General features: G+C 42.1%; 1 protein-coding gene across 1 annotated transcript; it reads left to right on the top strand.

Moving 5' to 3' along the window:
* The first annotated feature begins 1,639 nt into the window (after nucleotides 1-1,639).
* LOC143121295 (zinc finger BED domain-containing protein 4-like) lies at nucleotides 1,640-23,160 on the top strand. The gene is made up of 10 exons (XM_076281659.1): nucleotides 1,640-1,787; nucleotides 2,457-2,549; nucleotides 6,363-6,542; nucleotides 7,427-7,494; nucleotides 9,102-9,165; nucleotides 9,707-9,875; nucleotides 16,829-16,896; nucleotides 18,209-18,347; nucleotides 18,836-18,915; nucleotides 21,151-23,160. Exons 2-10 carry the CDS (start codon nucleotides 2,457-2,459, stop codon nucleotides 23,131-23,133), a joined length of 2,844 nt encoding a protein of 947 aa, XP_076137774.1. The 5' UTR covers nucleotides 1,640-1,787; the 3' UTR covers nucleotides 23,134-23,160.
* The last annotated feature ends 2,793 nt before the right edge of the window (nucleotides 23,161-25,953 follow it).

The raw sequence follows: 25,953 nt of genomic DNA, 5'->3' as shown, positions 1-25,953 counted from the left end.
GTGGAATGCATGTCTAATAATAATAATAATAATAATAATAATACATTTTATTTATATAGCACCTTTCTCAGACTCAAGGTCACTTTACACAGTCAACACAAACAAAGCAAGACAACACAAAAACAAACAGCCGGTGGAATGCATGTTTAGCTCCACTGGCCTTCAGCCCAGTGGCAAACGAAACAATCATCATTTGCTCCTTCAAGGTGTAATATGATAAGCTTTATCCGTGGAAATGCCAAGTTATTGTATACAACCAGAGACTTTCTAATGTAGAGACACAGCACTCAAAAAATACTCCATAGAAATGCATGGGGCTAGTTTGTCACGCCAATATGGCCGTTGTCTACACATATCCCACCCCTTCCTCGGCAAAACGTCGACATGTGAATACATTGAGCCAATTATGTGGTGTGATGTGAATACATTGAGCCAATCATATGGTGTGTTGTGAAGACATCGTGCCAATCATGTGTTGTGATCTCGCCGCTGGAGCAAGATTGGAATCGTGAAGCCTCGCGCACGCGCAGTTCGACCCAAAGACTGTGCCCGATGAGTGCCCATAAAACGTTGGTATATGGCCGCCGAGTGGAGGGACTTGCCTAAAAGGACTTTGATACAACTTAGCCAAAATACATTTAGCCTAAACACATTGTAGGCTACTTGAAAATGTTTAGTATCCTACAGGTAACAAAATAAATACATAATTTGTGAAAGTAAAATCTGGTGTTTATTACATTGTATTGCATTTTGTAGAAATATATGTGTATGCCATGCATTACTGGGAAATATTAAGATCTATTAAATTGGTATAACATAGACATCTATAGACATGAAGTGGCAGCTTCAGCCATTTGTAACTATGAAAATGTTGGCGGCTGCAGCAGCCATTTAGGTTTTGGCTGAATCGGCAAGCCAGCCAATAACTTCATCAGCCAGCCATTATTTTAAAAAACAAATGGCTTCGGGGTCTGGAGGAGTGACAGCGTGGAGTTGTGGCAGAAGCATAGTTCAGCCTTTACTGTTTGGGTATAGGAACACTAGCCTAGAAATCTAGATGCGCCCCTAGCGGCTAGTCTAGCAACTCTCCGTTGGCTTGTGAGCTCCAGAAATCAAAACTTAAGGCATTGAAATAGTGTATAGAGTCGTTTGGTGGGCTTAACATAATGATTGATGGCAGAGTTGCAACGGTTTGGCTTGAATTCCCTGCTACTTGAAAACAAATATCCTATTGCGTCCTATTACTGTGCAGAGGGAATTTGAAATACAACTGATTATCCCGCCCCTCGGACTGAGCACTGCGAACGGTGAGTGCCCAGACCCTACATTTTAATGTGGGTCTGGCTCGCCAGGCTATGAACACTGCTCCCCTGTCCAAATTCAAACAGGACAAAGAGCTGCTACTTACAGGATTCCGGAGCTCTCTTTCTACAGAATGTGGGTGTACCCGCTCTTTATTGTTTTGTTGTGTTATGTTTCGTTTGTTGCAAAGATGTTCATTTTCATGTTCATAGATATTTTTTTTGTGTTTTTCATCCTGGCCGCTAGAGGGCGGTAAGCCCGCCTACACTAAAGCTAGTAGGCGTCAGTAGAATAAGACAGGTTTTCAAGCAAGCAAGTTTTGAGTGGCTCATCCGAAGAGAAAAGTGTGCTGATCTGTTTTAAATATATTTTTTCTGTTCTACAACGGAAGGTTGCAGTCTCTCTTTTTTGAAATCAGCATTCAACAGGCAGCAGGGTTCGACGTCGCTGTCAAACCATTTCGGTTCCGCGAGACTACGGGGAAGGTAGGCAGTCACGCTACTGCTTGCTTGCGTGTATTGTTTGAATGAGAGAATCTAAATTGTGTTTCTAGAGTAGTAAATATGATGAGTCGAGCAGGTCTGAGTAGCCTACCACTGCATACACACACACACACACACACACACACACACACACACACACACACACACACACACGGAGAGCGTGAATATCCATACGAACCTTTGGCAAATTTGGGATTTACTCAGATTTTAACGCAGATTTCAAATTACATTTATGATGACTGCGTATACCACTGAAGATGTGTTGTAACATACGTCTATGCAACGTTCACTTAGTAACACAGGACAAATCTATTTCTGAATCTATTTAGCATAGTAGTAATGTTGCAAGGTTGGTTTTCCGCCTGGAGACGCTAGGCGCATGCAACGTCTGTGCAACGTTCACTTAATGACACAGGACAAAATAGTTGCAATAGTTGCCAAGTCCCCCTTTAATGAAAGGGAACAAATTTATGTCTGAATCTATTTAGTAGGTGTGGTGTCAGGAGAGCACTGTTGTGCGTGGCATTTTAGTGCGCTCTGGAAGACCCAACATGCTGTTGGGATTATTTTGGTGCTGTGATTGAAACATGCACTGTGTGTTGTGTGTGTGTGTGTGTGTGTGTGTGTGTGTGTGTGGACATGGACATGGAGATGGAGGATCCATGTGGACCCGTGGACATGAATCACAAGCAAGTCTGCCTCGACCTGGAGAAGGCCACTCAATGCATCACACAAGCATTTTGGGTAAGACACACACACACACACACACACACACACACACACACACACATAGATGTATGTATTTTATTTGGAGTGACTAATATTAGTTAAAACAACACAACATCCAAATATTGACTAAGAGCATGTTATGTTTCACCTGGGTCATTCCACGTCAATTCAACCAGGGCCCAGCACTTAGGTCTCAAAAAATTCTGAAAAAATTACCAGGTGTACCTATGTTACCCAGGAGACACACTGTAAAATTACTCTTATGTAAGATCAATACTTTCCAAGATACAGCCAGTTTTACAGAGGGAGGGGGGTGTCGATTTTGTTTGGCCTCTTTTTTTTGTCAAAGTTCACAAGGCCACAGCGCAAGAACTAAACCATGTAGGAGGCTCACATGTTGCATTCTGGTACATAAAAAGCAATAGTATGTAGCAAAATCGTCACGTTTGGTCTGGATGTTCCTGCATGGTCATAGCTGTCCCTCAAAGTTGATCAAAATTGTATTGGAGTTTTTGGCTGGGCTCTGTTTAGGCCTTCAGAAGACATATTTGTACTCAACATAGGCTGTTGATTTATTTTCCTTACTGAGATAAGTAGAAACACTCTCACAAAAAGCAATGAACAGAAAATAAATCCCTTCAGGGTCTGAACAGCAGACCTTGCAAGTCTGAAAAATAGCACCCAAACACCTTGTGGGAATATACAAAGATTTTTTAAAATATATTTTTCTTTATTCTCCATGATCCCTTCTTTTTAAAAACACCAATTTGACTTGTCTTATGCAAATCTTTCTTTTTAATTTTCCACGCTGAACATGGGCAAAATGCCCCATTGACATCAATATGTTTTATAGTTACCACAGTGCCACCTGTGGTTGTATAGAGTAACCTGTGGTAGCTCTATACAAAACATATTGATCTCAATGGCCTAGCTCCACTGTGATGTGAGTGTATGTGATGTGAGTGGAGCTAGGCGGAACGAAATTCATCTGGCGAGAGTCAGGTTACAAACATTGTGCTAATAGTCCTAGAATAAATAAATAAAAATAGGCTATGTATGTTAAGGATAGAGGTGGCGTCGCCCTCTCCAAACATGCAGATCGCCTATTGTTGCTGACACACAACAGTATTCAGTAACAGTACTCAGCTCTATTATTGTGTTGCGTGCTCCAAATCTAAAGCACTTTGAGCTGCATTCTGTGTATGAAAGGTGCTCTACAAATAAAGCGTATTATTATTATTATTATTATTATTATTATTATTATTATTATTTGCTTATTGGTCTTTTTACTCAGTCCAGCAAGTTGCAAGCCTCTAACACAGAGTCTGTGCACATGTCCTAGACTACTATAAATTAGGATAGTCTGTTTTGTGCTGTAACCACACACACTGATAAAGGTTTTAAATTAGGATAGTCTGTTTTGTGCTGTAACCACACACACTGATAAAGGTTTTAAATTAGGATAGTCTGTTTTGTGCTGTAACCACACACACTGATAAAGGTTTTGTTAATGGCTGGCTGGTATTTTAACATTTTCTCAGTAAAAACGCAGGTCCATGTAAGCACCAAAGCAACAACCTATCTCCAAAATCAGAATGCTTTTAGAAAGTTCATCGACAACTACAATGCCTGGAGTGTTTGGGTATTCTCTAAGGACACTTCTTAGAGAGTTTATGTTGTCACTCAGATTTGAAAACCAGTTAGTTTGAACAGTCTTTGCGATCGTGGCACGCAAAGGCCTTTAAATGCAGGGCACCCGCTCTTCATGTCGGCTGTAGATTCTCCATTGTTTTGTGTAGTAAGCAGAATGGTTCATGATGTTTTGGAAACCACAGGGAGAGGTTGTATTTTGGTCGGGAGAGTTTGCAGCCGAGCTTTGATAACGGATTTTAGGATACCTAATCTAGGATCTAAGAAATCTAAGATATCTTTGAAGGCAGCAAAAATATTTTTTCCGAGCCACCATTGTCCGTGTTGAATTTCATAATTGTGGAATTGTTTTAAACAGTACAAATTCAGTGTTTGTACAGGTAGTCACATACAGTTAAGAACAAAATTATTCATACCCCTGGCAAATATTGATTTAATGCTGATTTTCTCTTGACCAATATGTTTGTTCTGACTGAAAATGACATGTCACATTCCTAAAGTTTGTAAGACAATGTTAGCCTCGTGAGACCATCCTGATCTCGCGAGCTTCAGGGTTTCACTCGCAGATCAGTCTGGATACTTTCCGTTAAAGAAAATTTGGAGCAGTTCACCAAACGAACGTCCAATCAGCGTTGGCTTTGAGGCGGGTTGAGGTGTGACGCAACGAACAACATGACGGCATCCACAGAGATGAGCATAGCTATCGCGCAAGTTTTATTCAAATTAGAAAGTATTCCTGGGTAAACTGTGAAGCTATGTGTCTCAGCCATGCAGCTGGGAGGAATGAACGACACAGACATCCTCCACGGCACAATTCTAACACAGTTGAAAGGCTGCTGATGTGTGGATGCAATTCATAACGTTTTCTACATAGTTAAATAAAGGTTCGTACTTCTCCTACGTACTTCGTACTTCTGGGACAAGCACCTTTTGAATTTTGGGAAACACTTTCCCATTTACATCGGGATTTTGCAAACATTCAGTGTCAGAGTCAATAAAATGAGCCCTTCAACGAAATTGACAAGCAGCTGTAAGTAGGCTAAGCATGCTAAATTCGACATCCAAACAGTATTCTAACGTTAGCTTTGAGATGCTGCTTGATTTCATAACTTAACTTAGTTTAGTCTCTTCAATGTAGCCTACTATGTTGTGATAAGACCTTAGCAGAGTTCACTCAATGCAGCAGTTTTGAACAAATTTGCTCAGCATGGTCACGATGCTAAGCGGATTTAATAGCAATTTAGCCAGACGTCTTCTATGCAATGCTTCTATGTGACAACAACAATCGTGAATATTTTGTTAAACGCACATGCAGAGGAGTGGCAGTGGGCTACGAGAGAAGGCGGGGCGGGGCAAGGAAAGGCTTCGTGCGTAAAAAGCGCAGCTCAATGGCAATGCAAGGATTTGACCTTATATTTAATTTAAATTAAATTAAATTAAATTAAACATAGAATATTAATCTGTGGCGGCCGATTTCTTTTTGTGGCGCCCCGCCACAGATTAGTCAATGTATGGGAAACACTGTCTTTCCCACCAAAAATCTCAATGTAGCCCCGTGTTTTAGTGTTAAGTAGAGGTGGAGGTGGTGTTGTGGAAACCACTGTTGAGCCTTCTGGAGGTGTCGTGGAAACCACTGTTGAGCCTTCTGGAGTTGTCGTGGAAACCGCAGTTGAGCCTTCTGGAGGTGTCGTGGAAACCACTGTTGAGCATTCTGGAGGTGTCGTGGAAAGGCTGTTTTGTTGGTGATATTTTTGTTAGTGACTTGTGAATTGTTGTGAAGTGATTTTGGTTTTAACTGTAAAAGGGCTTGATTTTAGACTGACATCTGTGTGAAATCCCCAACCTTTAGCACCAGGAATTTAACATCTCTCCTGTGTATATTTGAAATGCACAAAACAGTATTTGTGAAAAAAGTTTGTTTTAACATGCTTGTGTGTCTGTTGTGCTTTGATCAGCATGAAATGGTTAAGACTCACTGACACAGGCCAACCAGGTGAGTGTGTGTGTGTGTGTGTGTGTGTGTGTGTGTGTGTGTGTGTGTGTGTGTGTGTGTGTGTGTGTGTGTGTGTGTGTGTGTGTGTGTGTGTGTGTGTGTGTGTGTGTGTGTGTGTGTGTGTGTGTGTGTGTGCGCGTTTGTGTGTGTGATCTAACATGCTTGTGTGTTTCTGCCTTCATCAGCATGAAGTGGTTAAGAACCAGGAGCTCCGTATGATGATATGTCGTCTGGAAGAGAAGGAGGCGGAGACTGGGCGGAGCCTGACAGAGCAGGTGGAGTCAAACAAGCAGCTGAAGCTGAAGATCGATGAACTGCAGAAACACCTGGAGGAGAAAAACAACTCTCTGACACAGGCCAACCAGGTGTGTTTGTGTTTGTGTGTGTGTGTGTGTGTGTGTGTGTGTGTGTGTGTGTGTGTGTGTGTGTGTGTGTGTGTGTGTGTGTGTGTCATTAGGTTGGACAGTAGAGTTAATCAGTAGAATTTGGTAGTTTGGTTGGAGAGTGTAGTGTACTGTCCAAGTATGTTGTTTAGTGACAAACCTAGGTAAGTTAAGTTGAAGTAAATTTCCTAATAGAAGAGCTGTATGGTTTCATTCTCTTCACTAAAACACTGCCGTATGGCTCTTGTTGCAGGAGGTTTACCGTTTTCTCTGAGTTAACGCACCCAGGTTTGTCACTGTGCAAACCATGTGCTTGGGCACCCCCCATGTGAGTTTGGTGTTTGTTTTATGTTTGTGTGTGTGTAGTAGAACTTGGTGGACTATTGGGTGGAGAGTACTGATTACTGATTTACCATGCATCAAAAGCTCTTTCTCCTGAAGTAACATTTTGGAATAATTACTGTATGTGTCTGTATTGACCTAGTTGTGGCGGCCCATCACAGTCATTGACCACCACACAATAGTTTGATGTTGAAATCATTTCATTGTAGAGCTATGTGCACCTTTGCACAGCCTCTCTGTCCCTCAACAACCTGCATGCACGTTTAAAGAAAACATTACAAATCCTGCAAGGATTGTTGTTGGCGTAGAAGACGACTGGCTAAATCGTGATTAAATCTGGTTAGCATCATAACCACGTTGCGCAAGTTTGTTCAAAACTGTGAACATCCCTTGTCACCTTCTGTGGGAAACTAACTGACCAGCTCTTTCCCCTGAAGTAACATTTTGGAATAATTGCTGTATGTGTGTGCATGTATTTAACGTGTGTGCATGTATTTAACGAGTGTGTCTGTATATGTGTGCAGACTTTGTCTCTCCTGAAGAATGAACTAAGGGATCTGCTTCAACAGCTGAAAGACCAACGAAGTAATAGGTACACACACACACACGCACACACACACACACACACATCAAAACAGAGAGGAATATGTTTGTGTGTGTAGGTGTGAATGCAGACTTGCAGACTGTGGCTTTCTTGATGAAACACGTAGAGAGCATTTTGCCTACTGATTGTTATTGAACGTAATGTTCTGTAATGCACCTTGATCTTTAATTTGATAGGATAGTGGAGAATGACAGGAAGTGAGTGGGAGAGAGAGTCGGGGTGGGATCCGGAAAGGACCACGGGGCGGGAATCGAACCCGGGTCGCCGGTGTACGGTGCAGGTGCCCCAGCCAGTTGCGCCACGGCTGGGGCCATGCACCTTGATCTTGAGGATGTTTCATTGTTTACATAATGGAAATATGTTTGTATTAATGTATTTTGGCAAGTACATTTTAAACTGGTACAAAAGAATTCCCTGATATCCCATGACTTTGCCCCAAAAATTATAACATTCCCTGACTTAGACTAAAATACCATGATATTCTAGAAATTCCATGACCCGTGGGAACCCTGTTGCATCCACTTATCAGTTGCCTTGGGAACCCTGTTGAATTGCATCCACATATCAGTTGCCTTGGGAACCCTGTTGCATCCACTTATCAGTTGCCTTGGGAACCCTGTTGAATTGCATCCACTTATCAGTTGCCTTGGGAACCCTGTTGAATTGCATCCACATATCAGTTGCCTTGGGAACCCTGTTGCATCCACTTATCAGTTGCCTTGGGAACCCTGTTGAATTGCATCCACATATCAGTTGCCTTGGGAACCCTGTTGCATCCACTTATCAGTTGCCTTGGGAACCCTGTTGAATTGCATCCACATATCAGGTGCTGGAAGAATGAAAGAATGAAAGAATGACAGGAAGTGAGTGGGAGAGAGAGTCGGGGTGGGATCCGGAAAGGACCACGGGGCGGGAATCGAACCCGGGTCGCCGGTGTACGCTGCAGGTGCCCCAGCCAGTTGCGCCACGGCCGGATGTTGCTTAAAACTGTGAGATTCCATGTTCCTCGTAGCTCTTGAAATGACTAGGCTACTTCACTACTGAGCCCCTCTCATGGTCTTAGTCACAGGCACTTAATTAGACCTACACACCAGACACCACCAATACAAGTTTAGTTCATTAGTTTAGCTCATAGACAGGATGTGCTTTAATCAATCAATTAATGAATTAACTGTTTGTTATTGTTTACTGTTAAACAATTAACCGTAAGCAATAGTTTTCTATTAACTATTAGAATTTTCTATTAATTTCTGTGACCAGTTCAAGTGCTGCAATAATCGTGCTTTGTAAATGGCATCTTTTTTCCGCTCAGCTTCACAGTTGTTGGTGATGTTTACTGAATTTATGCATGTAACACAGAAATTACTAGGATTTGGTTCGGGATTCGGTCAAATCTTAAAGAAGGGATTTGGTATTTGGCAGAACCTTAAAAATCAGGATTCGGTGCATCTCTCTCACACACACACACACACACACACACATACATACACACACACACACACACACACACACACACACACACACACACACACTGATTCAGCGCATTCCTATTTGAAATTGCAAGTGTTTTTTTTGTTTGTGTTTTTTTCCCACAGGGCAGTTCGAGTGCTTCAGAAGCTGCAGGGATGGGAGAGCCATTTGCACATGAGACACACACAGGTGCACACACACACACACACACAGGTGCACACACACACACAGGTGCACACACACAGGTGCACACACACACACACACAGGTGCACACACACACACACACAGGTGCACACACACACACACAGGTGCACACACACAGGTGCACACACACACACACACACACACACACACACACACACACACACACACACACACACACACACAGGTGCACAAACACACACACACACACACACACTTTCTCTGTCATGTACAACACACACACAGGCGCACAAACACTCTCACTCTCTCATACATACGCTCTCACACACACACTCACGCTCTCATGCACAACACCTGCACAACACACACACACACACACACACACACACACACAACCATTTGCAAACACACACACTCTCATGCAAAACACGCATGTGCACACACACACACATACACATACACTCATATGCAAAAACACACACATACAAACAAACATTCTAACGCCTGTCATGTACACACACACACTCATTTCCACACACATTCTAACGTCTGTTATGTGTTTTGCAGCAAATCAAGAGTCCCAGCTCTCCTATCCAATCAGACCAGCAGACGGCAGCTGATGAGCCAGACCAGCTGATGTCAGAGCAGATGATGTCGTCTGACGGTCAGCTTTCACTGATCTTGGGGATTAAAGAAGAAAATTCTGTTCATGGATATGAGGAGTGCAGTCAATATGGTAAGAAATGTTGGGTCGGAGCACACACACGAACGCGCACACGAACCCTCACATGCGCAGACACACGGACACAGGCACACACACACAAAAACACACACACTGTGTACACTAGAGATGCAACGGTACATTATTGAACCGAATGATGTGAGAGAAGAAGAATGTGTGTGTGTGTGTGTGGGAGGGGTATATGGTTGAGGAGTTAAAGGGGTCTTGTGACACTCTTGGTCGCCTATGGTTCAATACACAGACGTGAACCGTGATAAGTCGGTACATCTGTCACTTGAACCGTGATAAGTCGGTACAACTGTCACTTAATAGTTTATGCAAAAGTTTCGAGTTGCGCCACAAACTACGTCACGCAGGTTAGTCACAGGACACCTCCAGAGAACCAGTGCGTGGGCTCTATGACATCTGCCACCTGTCGGCACTTCCTTGCACTTCCTAATGTAGCAAAGCGCCGATAGGAGAGAAACAAACTTTGAAGAGGTCTTTTGTATCCACTTTGAGGGAACGTTCAGCAAAGTTTTTGCAAATACAGTCAACTAGAGCAGACACTCGCATGGTGTTGCTTATCCTGTTGCTATCTCCCAGCCCGCCGTATCCATAGCTACCCTAGTGCAGCAACCGGCAGCAACTGGCCAGTCTCTCACTGTTGCTTGTCAACAACAATTTGCTTTTAAAATGAACAAAAACAAACACTCGCTGCAAAAACGCATGTCTCTAAAATGGTATCTAAAGTGAAACTACACATTGAGCGCATGTCTCTAAAATGGTATCTAAAGTGAAACTACACATTGAGCGCATGTCTCTAAAATGGTATCTAAAGTGAAACTACACATTGAGCACATGTCTCTAAAATGGTATCTAAAGTGAAACTACACATTGAGCACATGTCTCTAAAATGGTATCTAAAGTGAAACTACACATTGAGCGGATGTCTCTAAAATGGTATCTAAAGTGAAACTACACATTGAGCGGATGTCTCTAAAATGGTATCTAAAGTGAAACTACACATTGAGCGGATGTCTCTAAAATGGTATCTAAAGTGAAACTACACATTGAGCGGATGTCTCTAAAATAGTATCTAAAGTGAAACTAAACATTAAGCGGATTTCTCGATGGCGCTGTATGGAAGGCCTTCCCCACCCCCCACCAGTTTCATCTTATCACAGTAAGTAGCATAGATATTCTAAGATCTGATTTGAATTCATAATGAAATGACACGTGCTTTGAAAATTTAGCCAACACTAGCTGCTATGCCAAGGTTAGCTCAAATGCTTTCAATCTGTTCAAATAGCTGGCAGTGATGAGCATTCAATTTAAGTACTACTTTTAAACTTATATGTGCAGGAAAGAGTTTACTCAGTAATGGGCTAGCAGTTAGCGCTAGCTAACTTCCAGGCAGCCAATTAATTTTTTGGGTGGTTATGAGAATGACTAAGTAGTGCTATGTATAGTGCTATATGTAGTTAGGCTTTAGCCTATGTCTCCCAGTCTGAGTAGTGCTATGTATAGTGCTATATGTAGTTAGGCTTTAGCCTATGTCTCCCAGTCTGAGTAGTGCTATGTATAGTGCTATATGTAGTTAGGCTTTAGCCTATGTCTCCCAGTAGTGCGATGTATAGTGCTATATGTAGTTAGGCTTTAGCCTATGTCTCCCAGTCTGAGTAGTGCTATGTATAGTGCTATATGTAGTTAGGCTTTAGCCTATGTCTCCCAGTCTGAGTAGTGCTATGTATAGTGCTATATGTAGTTAGGCTTTAGCCTATGTCTCCCAGTAGTGCGATGTATAGTGCTATATGTAGTTAGGCTTTAGCCTATGTCTCCCAGTAGTGCTATGTATAGTGCTATATGTAGTTAGGCTTTAGCCTATGTCTCCCAGTAGTGCGATGTATAGTGCTATATGTAGTTAGGCTTTAGCCTATGTCTCCCAGTAGTGCTATGTATAGTGCTATATGTAGTTAGGCTTTAGCCTATGTCTCCCAGTAGTGCTATGTATAGTGCTATATGTAGTTAGGCTTTAGCCTATGTCTCCCAGTCTAAGTAGTGCTATGTATAGTGCTATATGTAGTTAGGCTTTAGCCTATGTCTCCCAGTGTAAGTAGTGCTATGTATAGTGCTATATGTAGTTAGGCTTTAGCCTATGTCTCCCAGTAGTGCTATGTATAGTGCTATATGTAGTTAGGCTTTAGCCTATGTCTCCCAGTAGTGCTATGTATAGTGCTATATGTAGTTGTCTCCCAGTAGTGCTATGTATAGTGCTATATGTAGTTAGGCTTTAGCCTATGTCTCCCAGTCTGCTTATTCGTTTTAAGTTAGCTGCACAAAGGCCTGGTTGAGGGGTGTCTTTCCAAAACTCCCTTAGGCATCCAGCTAGATAAGTTGTAAAACATCTAGACATAGCAGCTAAGACATGCTACCTCTGAGGCAGCAGTTGAATTGAAGATAACTGGAAGGCAGCGCAGACGATGTATTTGTAATACTGGGTAGCTCAAAGGCAGCCAATTGTTGCTAGATAACTGTTAGGCATCCAGAGAGAGGTAGATACAGACAGACTTCCGACGTGTAAGGCTGGTTAACGCACAATCAGCCAGCATGTAGATAAATGGGAGGCTTCTGGTAGCGTAAGGCATACTGTACAGCCGGCTTCATAATACTGCCTACTTCTGAGGCAGCCTGTTGACCAAACGGACTTACTGTTTTGTAGTGCTGACTTACTCTGAGACAGCCAGTTGAATTTTAAATAATGGCAAGGCAGATATGTATTTTGCTATGTAACAAACTCTAAACCAGTTTTTAGATGTAGACGTACAAACTGACTTCCACTGCTTTGTAAAACTAGCTTCATACACTTGTTAATTTCCGATAACTTTGAGGCATTTTAAATAATTCTATTCCATTTAGATAACTAAGAGGTAGCCACATAATTTGAGTTATTTGATATATAACTGTGTGCCCTGCTTACACGACTGTTTTGCCTCTCTTTTCATTATGTAGGTCTATTTATGGAAAAGATGCCTGTGGTCACACCAGGTGAGGGTAAACCTGAATACATGTTCATTCAGGGTCATTCTAAATTACACTATCAATTTACCATTTTTAAAGTCCCTCCAACTTAGGACATTTTTATTGCTTTAAGCCCTTTTTTTTTTTTTTTTGTGTTTCAAGGGCCAGCGAAAAGGTCCAGAATTGAAATGTGTCATGGATCACGCCCTGTCTCCAAGGACTCCCCAGGGCCGTCTGGTCACCTGCCCCAAGACCACTGTAAGAATCCCCACGTTGCACAAGACCCCGCACTAGATCCCCCAGGCGTACAAGGCCCCAAGGCTTTTCGGTGTGTGCCGAGCCTCCTAAAGGTGTGCTCAGGTCACCGCACACACAGGTAAAAGGGTTACGTTTCAGAGATTAACATTTAGGCTTAAAAGAGTACCGAAGCCATGACATAGCGTTGTCAAGGCAGCAATTTCACTGGATCTAAACAAATCATCGAACCATTGAAATCACCATAGCGGTGGCTTTCTTAATCTATCTCAATAATTTTACAACATTAGTATATTTTTTTTACACTGTAGGAATCACATACTACAACATATATTCATACCAACACGATCAAATTTGTGACTACAGAGTTTCTTTTTAGCATGGGTTTCCTCTGTTTCATAGGAAAATAGAATGTCTGTAATTTTCTTAAACAACCTGACAATGATGGCTAATCACAAGTTTGCAACAACATCTCTGTCGTTTTCATTTCTCGGATTTACTGTAGGCTCAACACTCATTGGCCTCTGTTTTTTAAATATGTCTGACAAAGGTACCCTGTGTCCGTGGAGGAGATTTACTGTAGGCTCATCATCACTCATTGGCCTCTGTTTTTTAAATATGTCTGACAAAGGTACCCTGTGTCTGTGGAGGAGAATTACTGTAGGCTCATCATCACTCATTGGCCTCTGTTTTTTAAATATGTCTGACAAAGGTACCCTGTGTCGGTGGAGGAGGTGAAGAGGAGGAGGTGAAGAGGAGGACTGCTCCTCCAGAGACCATGTCGGTCAACACACTGACATCGCTCCTTCGAATGAATAAAAATGAGAAAAGGCACCTGAGGGAGGAGCTGGGCAAGGTGGGAGTGGTCCCGGGGCCCACCACCCAGGTGACCTCATTGTGCACCAGACTTACGGAGGGTACAGTTCAATTGTTAACAGTTTTACATTCAGATTGGTTGCAAAGTTGGTTATGTTGCTATGTAGTTGAAAACAAATGCACTTTAACATAAGAATTTAGTACAGTTCAATTATTAAGTTTTATAATAATAATAATATGTTTATAAATTATGTAGCACCTTTCTCAAACCCAAGGTCGCTTAACATAGTAGAAGGAAAGCAGAACAACCAAAACAAAACAATAACAATACAACAAGACAAGCTATGTGTATGGAGCTACATTTTACATTCAATTTGGTTGCAAAGTTGGTTATCTTGCTATGTAGTTGAAAAGAAATGCACTTTAACATAACAATTTATCGAAAAGCTGTGTTCTATTCTATTCACGTTTATTTTCTGTTTTATATTTTGTTAAGGGGAAGCAAAGGACCTTTGCCAGTCGGTCGTTGTTCTTGCCACCAAGGGCATTAACTTTGACGCGGTGACCATGCCGATGGCCCCTGACCCAAGCGTGGCAATAGGGAAAACAACAGAGTTAAAGTAAGCATTTGCAAAATATATATATATATACAAACATACCATACCAATTTTATTTTTATTTTTTTACATTTTTATTAAAAATGGCATGTCCAAAATTATTCATACCCTTTTTATTTAATCAATGGAAACATCTTTATTTACCATCAAAGCTCTCAGAATTTTGGACTTGCCATTTTTTTTTATTCCATGTTTCTACCACATTATCCTACAACCTTTTGGCATGTGGCAGTGTCATTTTCAGTCAGAACAAACATATTGGTCAAGAGAAAATCAACATTACATCAATATTTGCTAGGGGTATGAATAATTTTGTTCGGAACTGTGTATATATACATTTTACTTTATACACCTGTATGCTCAGACAGGGATACTAAAATTGTATTTGCTTAAAGTCCTCTGGCTTAAAGGCACTGTGCCTGAATTCAAGTGTGGGCCAGTACATTTGACATTTGATAGATAGTGGATAGTCATATAATGACATTTTGATGATTTCAGGCACAGAATTATTTCTTGCTTTAAGCTCTGACAGTTTTGTAATGTAACTCAACTGAGTCAATTACAATAGGTTTGAAACTTCACTATGTTGATGTAAATGCACAGGTAAAGCTATATACTGAGAACATTCAATGTCTCCCTCCAGATACCAGTTGCAAAATTTGTCCCAGGAGGTCCAGAGGGACGGCCAGGTCTTCCACCACTTGAGCCATGGCCTGGGGCCCGGAATGGTAGAAGTTGTGGTGGACATTTTGGCGAAATGCATAGATGCCAACATTGAAAAAATGCTGTCATAACCTCCCCTACCCCCACCACAATATTTTTGCACAGTTTTTGCATTTTTGCCTGTTTACGTTTGAGTTATGTTTTATGTAAGGTTAATGGTTTTATAAAGAGTTGTTGACCTCTTCTAGAGTGTGTGTTTTTCATTTAACCTTTAACTAGGGTAGTTAGTATCAACACACTAGCCTCGGGCACCAGTGAGCCCTGCCCAGCCCAGGCAGCACTTAGTTTAAGGCACACTATTCAGGTTTTTTAGCATAATATGCAAGTTTTTTAACTTAATTTACCTTCATTTAGCTTCAGAGTCATTGGAATGGTTATATATGACTTTTTTCGGGTTGAATGGTGGCCGTCTCGCTTCCTCCTAGCGCCTGTGAGCGGAAAAACCACCCTTGCAACTGTGGGCTGGCGGCCTCAGTGTCAGGATGTATAACGAGTACAACGAAGTGCTTTACTGCATTAAAATACACATGCACGCCAGGCACCGGCTAGAAAAAGGTAGCGATGGAGTTTCTCAGACATTCGTCATGACAGAGCCAGCGAAATACACATACACGCCAGGGTTTAACGTGGCTAATGTGCAGTGGGACAGAGCAGTTTTAAAAAATTGCTAGACACTAGCACCCTTTTTCAATTGGTTTTGAGTTGAGTCAGCATTTTAATATGTGTCCTTAATATTGCTAAATTATGTAGAACCAAAGGAAAAGACATGGCAGTTAATTGGGGGACAAGATTAAATGAATAAAGGTATTTAGCCAGGACACAGGGGAACCCCCTGCTCTTTCCAATAAATGCTGTGGGATCTTTAATGAACACAGTGAGTCAGGACTTCGGTTTAACGTCTCATCCAAAGGATCAGTTAGAACCAAAAGAAATACCGGATCTAGCATTTCCACGTAAAACTGTGATAAAATGTACCTTCCAGACCACTTTATAGATTTCATTGGTTTATAATGTAAATCAAAGAACTGGGCTTAACCCGGCACCCGCAAAATATAAGTAACGTTAACAAAAAGCCTGCATCACCTGAGTGGATTTCTGCTGAATGTGACAATGTGTTTTAGGCTAGATACCGCTTATAATCGCCTTTAATTCAGACACTTTCTCCTGAATGAATAGATGTGAATTTAAAAGTCTCTTTAATTCAGACACTTTCTCCTGAATGAATAGATGTGAATGTAAAAGTGTCTTTAATTGAGACACCTTCTCCTGAATGAATAGATGTGAATGTAAAAGTCTCTTTAATTGAGACACCTTCTTCTAAATGAATAGATGTGAATGTAAAAGTCTCTTCTGTTTAGTTCAGACACTTTCCCCTGAATGAATTAGATGTGAATGTAAAAGTCTCTTCTGTTTAGTTCAGACACTTTCCCCTGAATGAATTAGAGTGAATGTAAAAGTCTCTTCTGTTTAGTTCAGACACTTTCCCCTGAATGAATTAGATGTGAATGTAAAAGTTTCTTCTGTTTTCTCCTCTAGAGGGCGCGGATCCCAGGATGGAACAGAACACCTCTTCAGATGCAGATACAAAACCAAAACAAATCCAGGTACTGTGAGAGCTATCCTTTTTGCAATTAGCTTGTCAGATCAAAAAGTGATATCTTACCAAGTGTTAAAAAATAAGTCAAAATCTTTTTAAATTAAGACATTAAAAAGCAAGCAAATTTATCTGCCAATGGATTAAGAAAATGTATCTTAAAATGTAAGGTTTAAGATAATTTGTCTTAAATCTCATCTTAAATTAAGATACATTTTCTTATTCCATTTTGATTTTGACATCTATTAAGTTAAATAATCTTACAAGAAAGCTCAAAGTATGTGTCTTTATACTAAAAACAATACCAACTAGATATTTTATCTTAGAATAAGATCATAACACTTAGTAAGATATCACTTTCTGCAGTGTGATTAAAAAAACTTCAAGAAAAAAAGTGTTATCCTATATTTCAGAAAGTATTGACCTCGCCCTGAACAAAGACAAGATCTACCATGAAGCGTCAAGAGAGAATCAAAGCTAAAATACTTCCAATTTAAGGCCTTTTATTTAGGCAAATGTATCAGGTCAAAAATAGCCCATCACATCCTCCACCCCCTTATAGGCTACAGGCATCAATGAGATAACAACACTTCTTTATTCTAGTCTTTATTTACATGATTTTGGTTTTGATTTTCTAATTGGAGACAACACGTCATGATAAATTTGATAATGTTTGATCACTGTTTTGGTATGAAGCATCTTTCACGTACAGTAATGTGGCCAAGGCCTACAATGTGCTCTGTGTCTGTAGCTGTCTGTGCACGTACATAATCGATTGCATTCTTCAAATGGAGAACAAATTCCGGACAGTTCCTGCTAAACATTCGTTTTCATTTTCTGTCAGTTAGCAGTTGATGTAGAAGCACCTAGCATAATTTGACTTCAGCGGTGACGAGAGAGAGAGAGAGAGAGAGAACCTGCAAAGTGGTGCTGTGTGTGTCTGCATGGGGTTACGTTCGGTTCAAGTCAGAAGTTGGTTCGTCCGGTCCCGCATTCACGCCGATCCATTATTAGATTAACGTTATCAGACAGCGCTGTAAAATATGTGCAGGAATTTCTCGCATTATGATGGCTAGAATTGCAGGTCTTGAATAAATCATGTGCTATACCCGCAACCCCGCGCTGAATTTTAGGCCCTGTAAATATTGGTGACCATGCAGGAATTTGGTGACTGTTTTTATTTTTTCTGTTATTCTCGGGATCTACTGGGCAAATCCTAAAGATCTATAGGTCGATCGCGATCGACGGGTTGGCGACCACTGCATTAAGGTGTTGACGTGAGTCATTCGACTAATTAAATAGAAGTCTCATCTCACTCTCAGACTTCGCTGGTGTCGTCTGAAGGTCTGGAGGCTCCAGCATCTGATGATGATGATGATGACGATGACGAAGATTATGAAGTTGATGATGATGGTGACAGTGATGATGATGATGAAGATTATGGAGACTACAGTCGTTCAGGTTAGGTGTTTTCTGCATTGTATGCCCGTAGCCCAGAATTTTCAACAAACAATATCACAATAAAGTTGAAATTCATATCATGTCATATCACACAATATGTCATAGTCCTCTTTTGAGAGGCATTGCTGTGTTTGCATACTATTTGCATACCATCATATACTGGGATGTGTTTACCCACATCCCAGACTTAACCACACATTTCTACTCCATATCTCTATGTGTTTACCCACATCCCAGACTTTACCACACATTTCTACTCCATATCTCTATGTGTTTACCCACATCTCAGACTTTACCACACATTTCTACTCCATATCTCTATGTGTTTACCCACATCTCAGACTTTACCACACATTTCCACTCCATATCTCTGTGTGTATCTACCCACATCCCAGACTTTACCACAGGGAAGGACCAGCACCAAAAGTCTTAGTGTTCTGCTAAATGAATGACTGTAAACGTGTGTCTCTTCTCTTCTGTTCTTGCAGCAAAGATAAGAAAGAGGGGAAACTCCAGAACGGACCAGACGATGAATACATCTAGAGCTGTCAAAGCTGACCTGGTCCAGGTACTGTGTTTTGGATTTACACCTGAATGACATTTGGGTCATTCCACGCCAACTCCCAGTGGTGCAGCTACCCATGTTGTTGCATACCCCCCCCCCCCAAAGGGGTATGCAACAACAAATTGCCCCCCCCCCCGCCCCCCCTAACCTGACTCTCGCCAGATGAATTTCATTCCGCTTAGCTCCGCCTAGCTTCAATCACATCCATCTGGGACCTCTTCCATTGAGAGTGATTTCTGCAACCGATTTTATGGTACAGCCAATCAGGACGCAGGGCGGGAGTTTCATAGATGTGACATAGCGTAGAAGCGACTGTGAGACTGTTATCAGCGTCACGGGTTGGCTTCGATGTGAGTGGTTGAAGTAGCACGTCAATAGATGACGGACAAGTGGCTTATTCAATCATATGCAAGCATTTGCCTATTTGAATTGAAGTATTGTTATGTCGCATTGTCACTTTAAGAGAGTCTAAACGGTTCTCATCACATCATTTTGCCAGCTGTTGCTCACAAAGGATAAGACTGATCCAACTCTAGCCTTTGTTTGTTTGCGCCACATTGACAGCACAATATTAAGTTATTACAAGGAGTCTTCATTGTTAAGAAATAGAAACATGTAATGAGCTGTTGCTAGTGTGACATTTCTGTTTGCAGTTTGCCATTAAAAGTGCAGTATGAATCTGAAGTGTCAGGTCAATATCTCAAACGGTTTGCCTATGGCGTCCATTTGAATTTCGGGTGCCACGGCCCTAATTGACACATTGGGATTTCACATTTCATCTTTTGGCATTTGGTACATGATACCCCGATATTGGCTGTTTTTCACATGGAATGACCCATTTGTGATAGTGGTAGCATGGCAATATGGTATGATAATAGTCAATTAATGGGAAGATAATCGATAATCGAATCGAGATCGAAACGGACTGAAAAAATGAATCGTTAGGTTAATCGATGCATCGAAAATATAATCGTTAGATTAATCGTTTAAAAAATAATCGTTTATCCCAGCCCTACCCATTTGTGATAGTGGTAGCATGGCAATATGGTATGGTAATAACATGTGGGATATGTGCAGACAACTGCCATACGATGCACACTAACACCATACATTTTTATGGAGGATTTTGGGTCATTAGATAGTCTCTGGCACAAGAGTTAGAATTTGTGTAAGGTCATTGGCATTAGCAAAAACCAGATCCCTAGCCTGGTTACCAAACTCAGTCACTTAGTGGATAGAGTCTGGGCACTCACGATTGCGAAAGCTGGTATGGTGGCGGGTGTAGACATGCTGTTCATTTTTAAATCATTGGTCCAGCCTTTGATCAGGAATTCCTGACATTTCTTTCTACTCTGTCTAAACTTTACAAACTGACAAAAACAGTATTGGCAGTCAGGAAACAATCTATTCGAGTCTGTCTTTGCTGTAAATAAATGTACACATTCTTCCGACTGCCATTTTTGATGTTTGCAGGCGTTGCTACTACTGCTTACCACAGTCACTTTTGATGACAAAACTATATAGCATCATCCCCTCTCCTCGCTGACTAGTCAAGTAATATGCCGAATGATGGAAACATTAGTGATCTTCGGCCGTGTTTCCAAAAACCATAGTTGCTAACTAAGTTAGCAGCTTTGTTGGTTGCAATGCAATTTCCCATTGCCAACCAACTAAGTTGCTAACAGGTTAGCAACTATGGTTTTGGGAAACACAAGCCGGACTAGTATCTCCCTGAAAGGAGATCTAGATGGGCATGGGCAGGCTACCTGATCCCAACAACAATTACAAAATCGTCTCAAAGCTCTTAAACAATCTCAAGGAGAAGTCCCTAAAAGAACCATTTCAAGGACTATAGACCCTTTCAACAATAAAAAACAAAAACAATGCTTGAACATTCTATTTGGTTCCCAATCTACTTCCTCTGCATTAAGATAACATATGGAATGTTAAAAAGGAAACCTTGTGTCCCTAAAAGAACCATTTCAAGGACTGTACATCATTGAATCCTGCCGAAGGGCTGAGTTCAACACAATGCAGGTTTCGAATAACCTTCGCTGAGCCTAATATGCTAATAATATGCCATAGACAAATATATTTCTTTTCTCAAAATGCATAATACAGTCTTATCAGTTTGATCCATAAGTATAACATAAGTATCTCTCATGAGTTGCATCAGGTCTCTTTCTATGTAATCTTTGCATATGTAATATTGATTTTAAAAATTCACTATTTTTTTAGGACCCAGCAATGGACTCGTCACCCCCTGCAAGAAAGAGGCGAGCAGTGACCAGTGCTATCTGGGAGCACTTTACGACCAGCTCAACGGACCCGACTAAGGTCATCTGCAAGTTATGCAAGACCACACTTAGCCGGGGCAAGAACCAGAAACGGCTAACAACGTCCTCAATGCATAACCACGTACATTTCAAGCACCCTGCACTGTCCAAGACTCCCCCAGCGCAGGGTCATGCACCGCACCATCCGGCCTCTACCTTGAAACTGACTGCCCAGAAGCCTCGGCAAGATTTGATGCACAACGCACAACTCCCAATAATGGCTATGTACAATTCAAACACGTTATACCCAGACGACCACCCAACTGCCAAGCAAATTACAGAAGCTTTGGGTGAAATGATTTGCCAGGACCTTTTGCCCTTCTCAGTTGTTGAAAACAAGGGTTTACTGAGGCTCCTAGCTGTGACCGCACCCCGCTACAGGGTACCCTCCCCCATGCATTTCTCATGTACAGTTGTGCCAAACCTGTACAATAACATTCGAGCAAAGGTGAAGAAATCCCTGTTAAGCATAGAGGGTGATGTGGTACACTGTACCACAGACATATGGACAAGCAAGTCCTCCACAAATGCCTACCTGTCACTCACAGGGCACTGGGCAGGACGAGAGGTCACTGGATCAGAGTCGGTGAGCCACAGACGTGTGGCTGTTCTACTGGGCTTGTCCGTCATTAATCTGGAGCACACTGCAGCGAGCGTACTTGAAAAGCTTCAGTGTCTCATTGCCGCATGGCAACGCGAGATCAGTGATCGGTTTTCTGTACAGTTTTTTGTTACCGACGACGACGCCTCAAACGCGGTGAAAGCCATCACTGATGGCGGCTTTGGGCGCATCAGGTGTGTGGCGCGTGCCCTGCACTCGGTAGTTACCGGCGCCTTGACACAGTGCCGAGCTGTGAGCCACGCCATCACAATCGGCAGGAAAATCACAGCGTTTGTGCATAGCTCAAACGACGCCACCGTGAAACTGCACCAAATCCAGGTGGAGCTTGGACTCCCCCTGAATACCCTGGTGCTCGATGTGTCCACTAGGTGGAACTCTACTTTCCAAATGCTCCGGCGTCTTCTTGAGCAGAAAAGTGCAATAGTCGCCATGGGAACACAGTTGGACTCGGCAGGATCATTGTCACACCACCAGTGGGAATTAATTGACGCCACGCTGAAGATACTGCAGCCTTTTGAGGAAGCAACTCGGAATGCTTTTGAGGATAGTACATCTCTGTCTTCCGTCATCCCGTGTGTGCAGGCCCTCAAAGCGTCTATAGGGAATCTTAAGACGACTGAAGGAGTTCAGGCCCTGCCCGAGGCTCGCAAACTGGCAACATCCTTAGAGGCGCTGCTGGTTGAACAATTCCAGCCAGTCTTGCAAGACCCCACTGGTCCCTACTTTAAGGCCACTCTCTTGGATCCCAGATTCAAGATGATGCCCAGTTCACTTCTCATTGAGTCAGACTTTAATAGGCTGAAGGCTGAAGTTGTTTCTGAGGTCGAGGAGAGGCTTGGTCACCTGGTGGGAGAACCTGATGATGCTGCGGCCACTAGCGATTTGTCCACTGCAGCCGCTGAAGAGGACACTGACCGGAAGAGCCTCTTTTGGGGGGCGATGCAAAGTATGTCACAGAAGTCTGAGAGGTCTGCGAAAACTCACCTCTCCTCTAGCAGCATTGTAGAAAACTATCTAGCGGAGTGCAACACAGTATCGCTCTCGTCTGATCCACTGGTGACCTACTGGTCAAGAAAGATGGTCACGCAACCAGCACTGGCTTACGTGGCGGTGAAATATCTGACCTGTCCCCCAACTAGCGTCTCGTCAGAGCAACTGTTTAGCACAGCGGGAGATGTTGTGTCTCACCATTGCTCTACACTGCTCCCAGCCCACGCCCAGCAGCTGGTGTTCACCAAATTCAACTTGGAGAAGTTTGAGTAATTGAGTACAAGTTGGTGTGTTCCAATATGAACAATACTGTTCTGATTTAATAAAGCTTCATATTCTTTGTTAACACTGACTGGTCACTACTGCTAATTTAAGGTGGCGGTAATGCAATCCCAATACATAACAAACATAACATCCTGGGCGCCTGCTGGGGTGCAAGTGGCATATGCAGGTCCAAGTGCTCATGGGGACCTAGTATCCAATTGGACCTATGTGGCTCTTTAAGCTGACCCATATACCATATCCACCTGTGAAGCTGCATATTCCTCTAATATGATCCATATACTAGGGCTGTTGGAACGAATTTCTAAAGTCGAATATAAATTGAATATTTAAAAAATCAATACTATTCGTAGTTGGAAATTACTATTCGAATGTGGTGTGTTAGCCAACTATAGCAAATAATGTGAAAACGAAATGCTTTTGTCATGTCTAATGCACAATCTAAATATGGCAGAATCGATGCACCCACGGAGATCACCACTCTTGACAATTTCAGCAATGTGTAGCAACGTTTTTGGAACAATAACAATTAATGATGTCATAATCTGCAGAATATGTAGCAGCGAGCAGCCTGAGTGCACATCTGATAACGCTACACCCTGACAAAAAAAGAAAAAAAGAAAGCAAACTTTTCCCAAATCAGGAAATACTTGCTGATTTGGCGTCATCAAACATAGAGGCATTCAAAGTGGTAGTGGTATGGGATTTCATTCAGTGTGTGTGCGCGTCTGGAAATTGAAACCACTCAAGTTGCACAGATATCATTGGTAGACTGAGCTTTTGTTCAATATAACAAGTCAACTACGTGTTTATAGTGGCATTGGCAATGCATAAGCCCATTTATACAGTGTATAGAGATGCATCATGAATATTAATAATAGGCTAAATTTAAGCATTAAATATTCAAATATAATTTGATTATTAAAAATAATAATGAATGAAATTCGAATTGGGTTATGGAAGAAGATTGACAGCCCTACCATATACCATCCATCTGTGAGCCTGTGTGTTCCTTTAATCTGATCCATATACCATATCCATCTGTGAACCTGTGTTCCTTCAATCTGATCCATATACCATATCCACAAACCGTGAACCTGTGTTCCTTTACCCTGGAAATCCAGAGTTCTTGTGAAAGCACAATTTGAATTGTCTCTGCGAGACACTCTGCCAATGAATAATGATCCACGTTACTTCTACTCCTTGCATCGCAAGGAAGCAATCACATCGGTGTATCTGATATAAGCGGGCCATGAGGCGACCTAAACAGATGACGACAGCGCTGCAACAAATCAGTCAATAAACTTTGGTCGTAGTGTTATCCAATTACGTCAGTAAACATTAGTTGTAGTGTTATCCATTTGTGTGCAGTGAGATTTTCAAATGCATGCTTGGTGCCGCCCCTCGAGTTGGGCCATTTTCATTACTCCTGGCCAAACCCTTAATCTTTCTAGATAACCAGGGTCTGGATTTTCCAGGCTAGTGTTCCTTTAATCTGATCCATACCATATCCATCGGTGAACCTGTGTGTTCCTGTAATCTGACAACATATTGACAATCAGTCGACCCCGAGGGTATTCCATCAACCACGCTAATGAAGACAGCGCTTATTAACTTAAGCTAGCGCCGCTTAACTTAGCGGCATCTTGGCCTTGTTTATTTAAGTGAGATTGGATCTGTCCTTTGACTCTCCCTGGCTCAGAGCTTGGAAAAGGGACAATGCTGTGGGAATGTCAGCTCCCTGACTGACAAGCCTGTCAGCCCTCCGCTTCAGTGCGCCCCCCACACCATCTGGGGCACCCTTGCCATGGCTAGCCTCAAAATAGTGCCAGGTCCCCATCCTGAATCCTTTCTTGAATATTTCTGTCGATAACAGAAAAAAATTCCCATGCTGCTTGTACTGAGTACAGGGACCATCGCTGAAAAAATGAATTACAGAGACACTTGGCCATCTCTCTCTGATGAGGCTCAGCACAGGCTCCAGGTGTTTTCATATGGCAGGAGGCCCCTTCAATCTGGATGGTGAAACAGTGCAGAAGGATAAAGGATGTAGCAAGCTCCAGTGTGGAGCACAGCCTGCTGATGTGATGCACCCCAGTGTACCGCTTGCATTCACCTGGTGGGAGGTTAGTCTTCAGGGCTCTTGAGAAGGTACATTGCTGTCGAATGTTGAACGTATGTTGTTTGAACTTCAGCAATGAAGCATTTAACCTTCCCACTAGCTCTTCTTGTGTGCACTGAAAATCTTTTTTTCAGGGTTACCTTGGATGTGGTCAGTGCTTAATTTGTAAAGTGGGAGGTGCCGGAGCGCAAAAGGGGGGTGGATCGATCCGGCGACTCAAAACGGGGATTTGAGGTTACGGACCAACAACAAAAAAACCTGCGTACATAGCTCTGACTAAAAAAAAATAAACAACGCGGTGGCAAACTTCAGAACTTGCAACACACTGCACTGCATGGGTGTAAAATGTAAAAAAGAAAAACATATAGGCTATAGTATATTGCAATGATGACCACCCAGTAATCAATAATCAACTAGATACAGCGTGGAATGATTAGTAATTTCTGATTGACACACCTGAATACCTATCTGAACCCCTACCCCCCCGGACACCTCCCCCCAATCAAAACACATCGAAACTGACACATAATATGACAGAGAGGGAGTGGGAGACACAAACACTCACGCGCGCGCACACAGACCGGAAAAACAGGAGATACAGGGGAACCACCAAAACAGTCCAACGGGGCTAATAGCCTCGGCACTAAAGTATGCTATTTATTGCAATAATGACCACCCACACCCAGTAA

This window comes from Alosa pseudoharengus, unplaced genomic scaffold (genome assembly GCF_046254945.1).
Source record: "Alosa pseudoharengus isolate Yale_2024_CS ecotype anadromous, Long Island Sound unplaced genomic scaffold, YU_APseudo_1.1 YU_APseudo_1.1_scf_1, whole genome shotgun sequence".
Classification (NCBI taxonomy): Eukaryota; Metazoa; Chordata; class Actinopteri; order Clupeiformes; family Clupeidae; genus Alosa; species Alosa pseudoharengus.
The sequence above is the reverse complement of the archived record's forward strand: the minus strand, read 5'-3'. Positions and strand labels throughout refer to the sequence as shown.

What these genes read in the sequence shown, in the direction of transcription:
- LOC143121295 (XM_076281659.1), top strand. Translation starts at nt 2,457, where the DNA reads ATGGAGGATCCATGTGGACCCGTGGACATGAATCACAAGCAAGTCTGC. An exon ending in TGGAGACTACAGTCGTTCAG is followed by an intron (nt 18,348 to 18,835) that starts GTTAGGTGTTTT and finishes CTGTTCTTGCAG; the next exon opens with CAAAGATAAGAAAGAGGGGA. An exon ending in TCAAAGCTGACCTGGTCCAG is followed by an intron (nt 18,916 to 21,150) that starts GTACTGTGTTTT and finishes CTATTTTTTTAG; the next exon opens with GACCCAGCAATGGACTCGTC.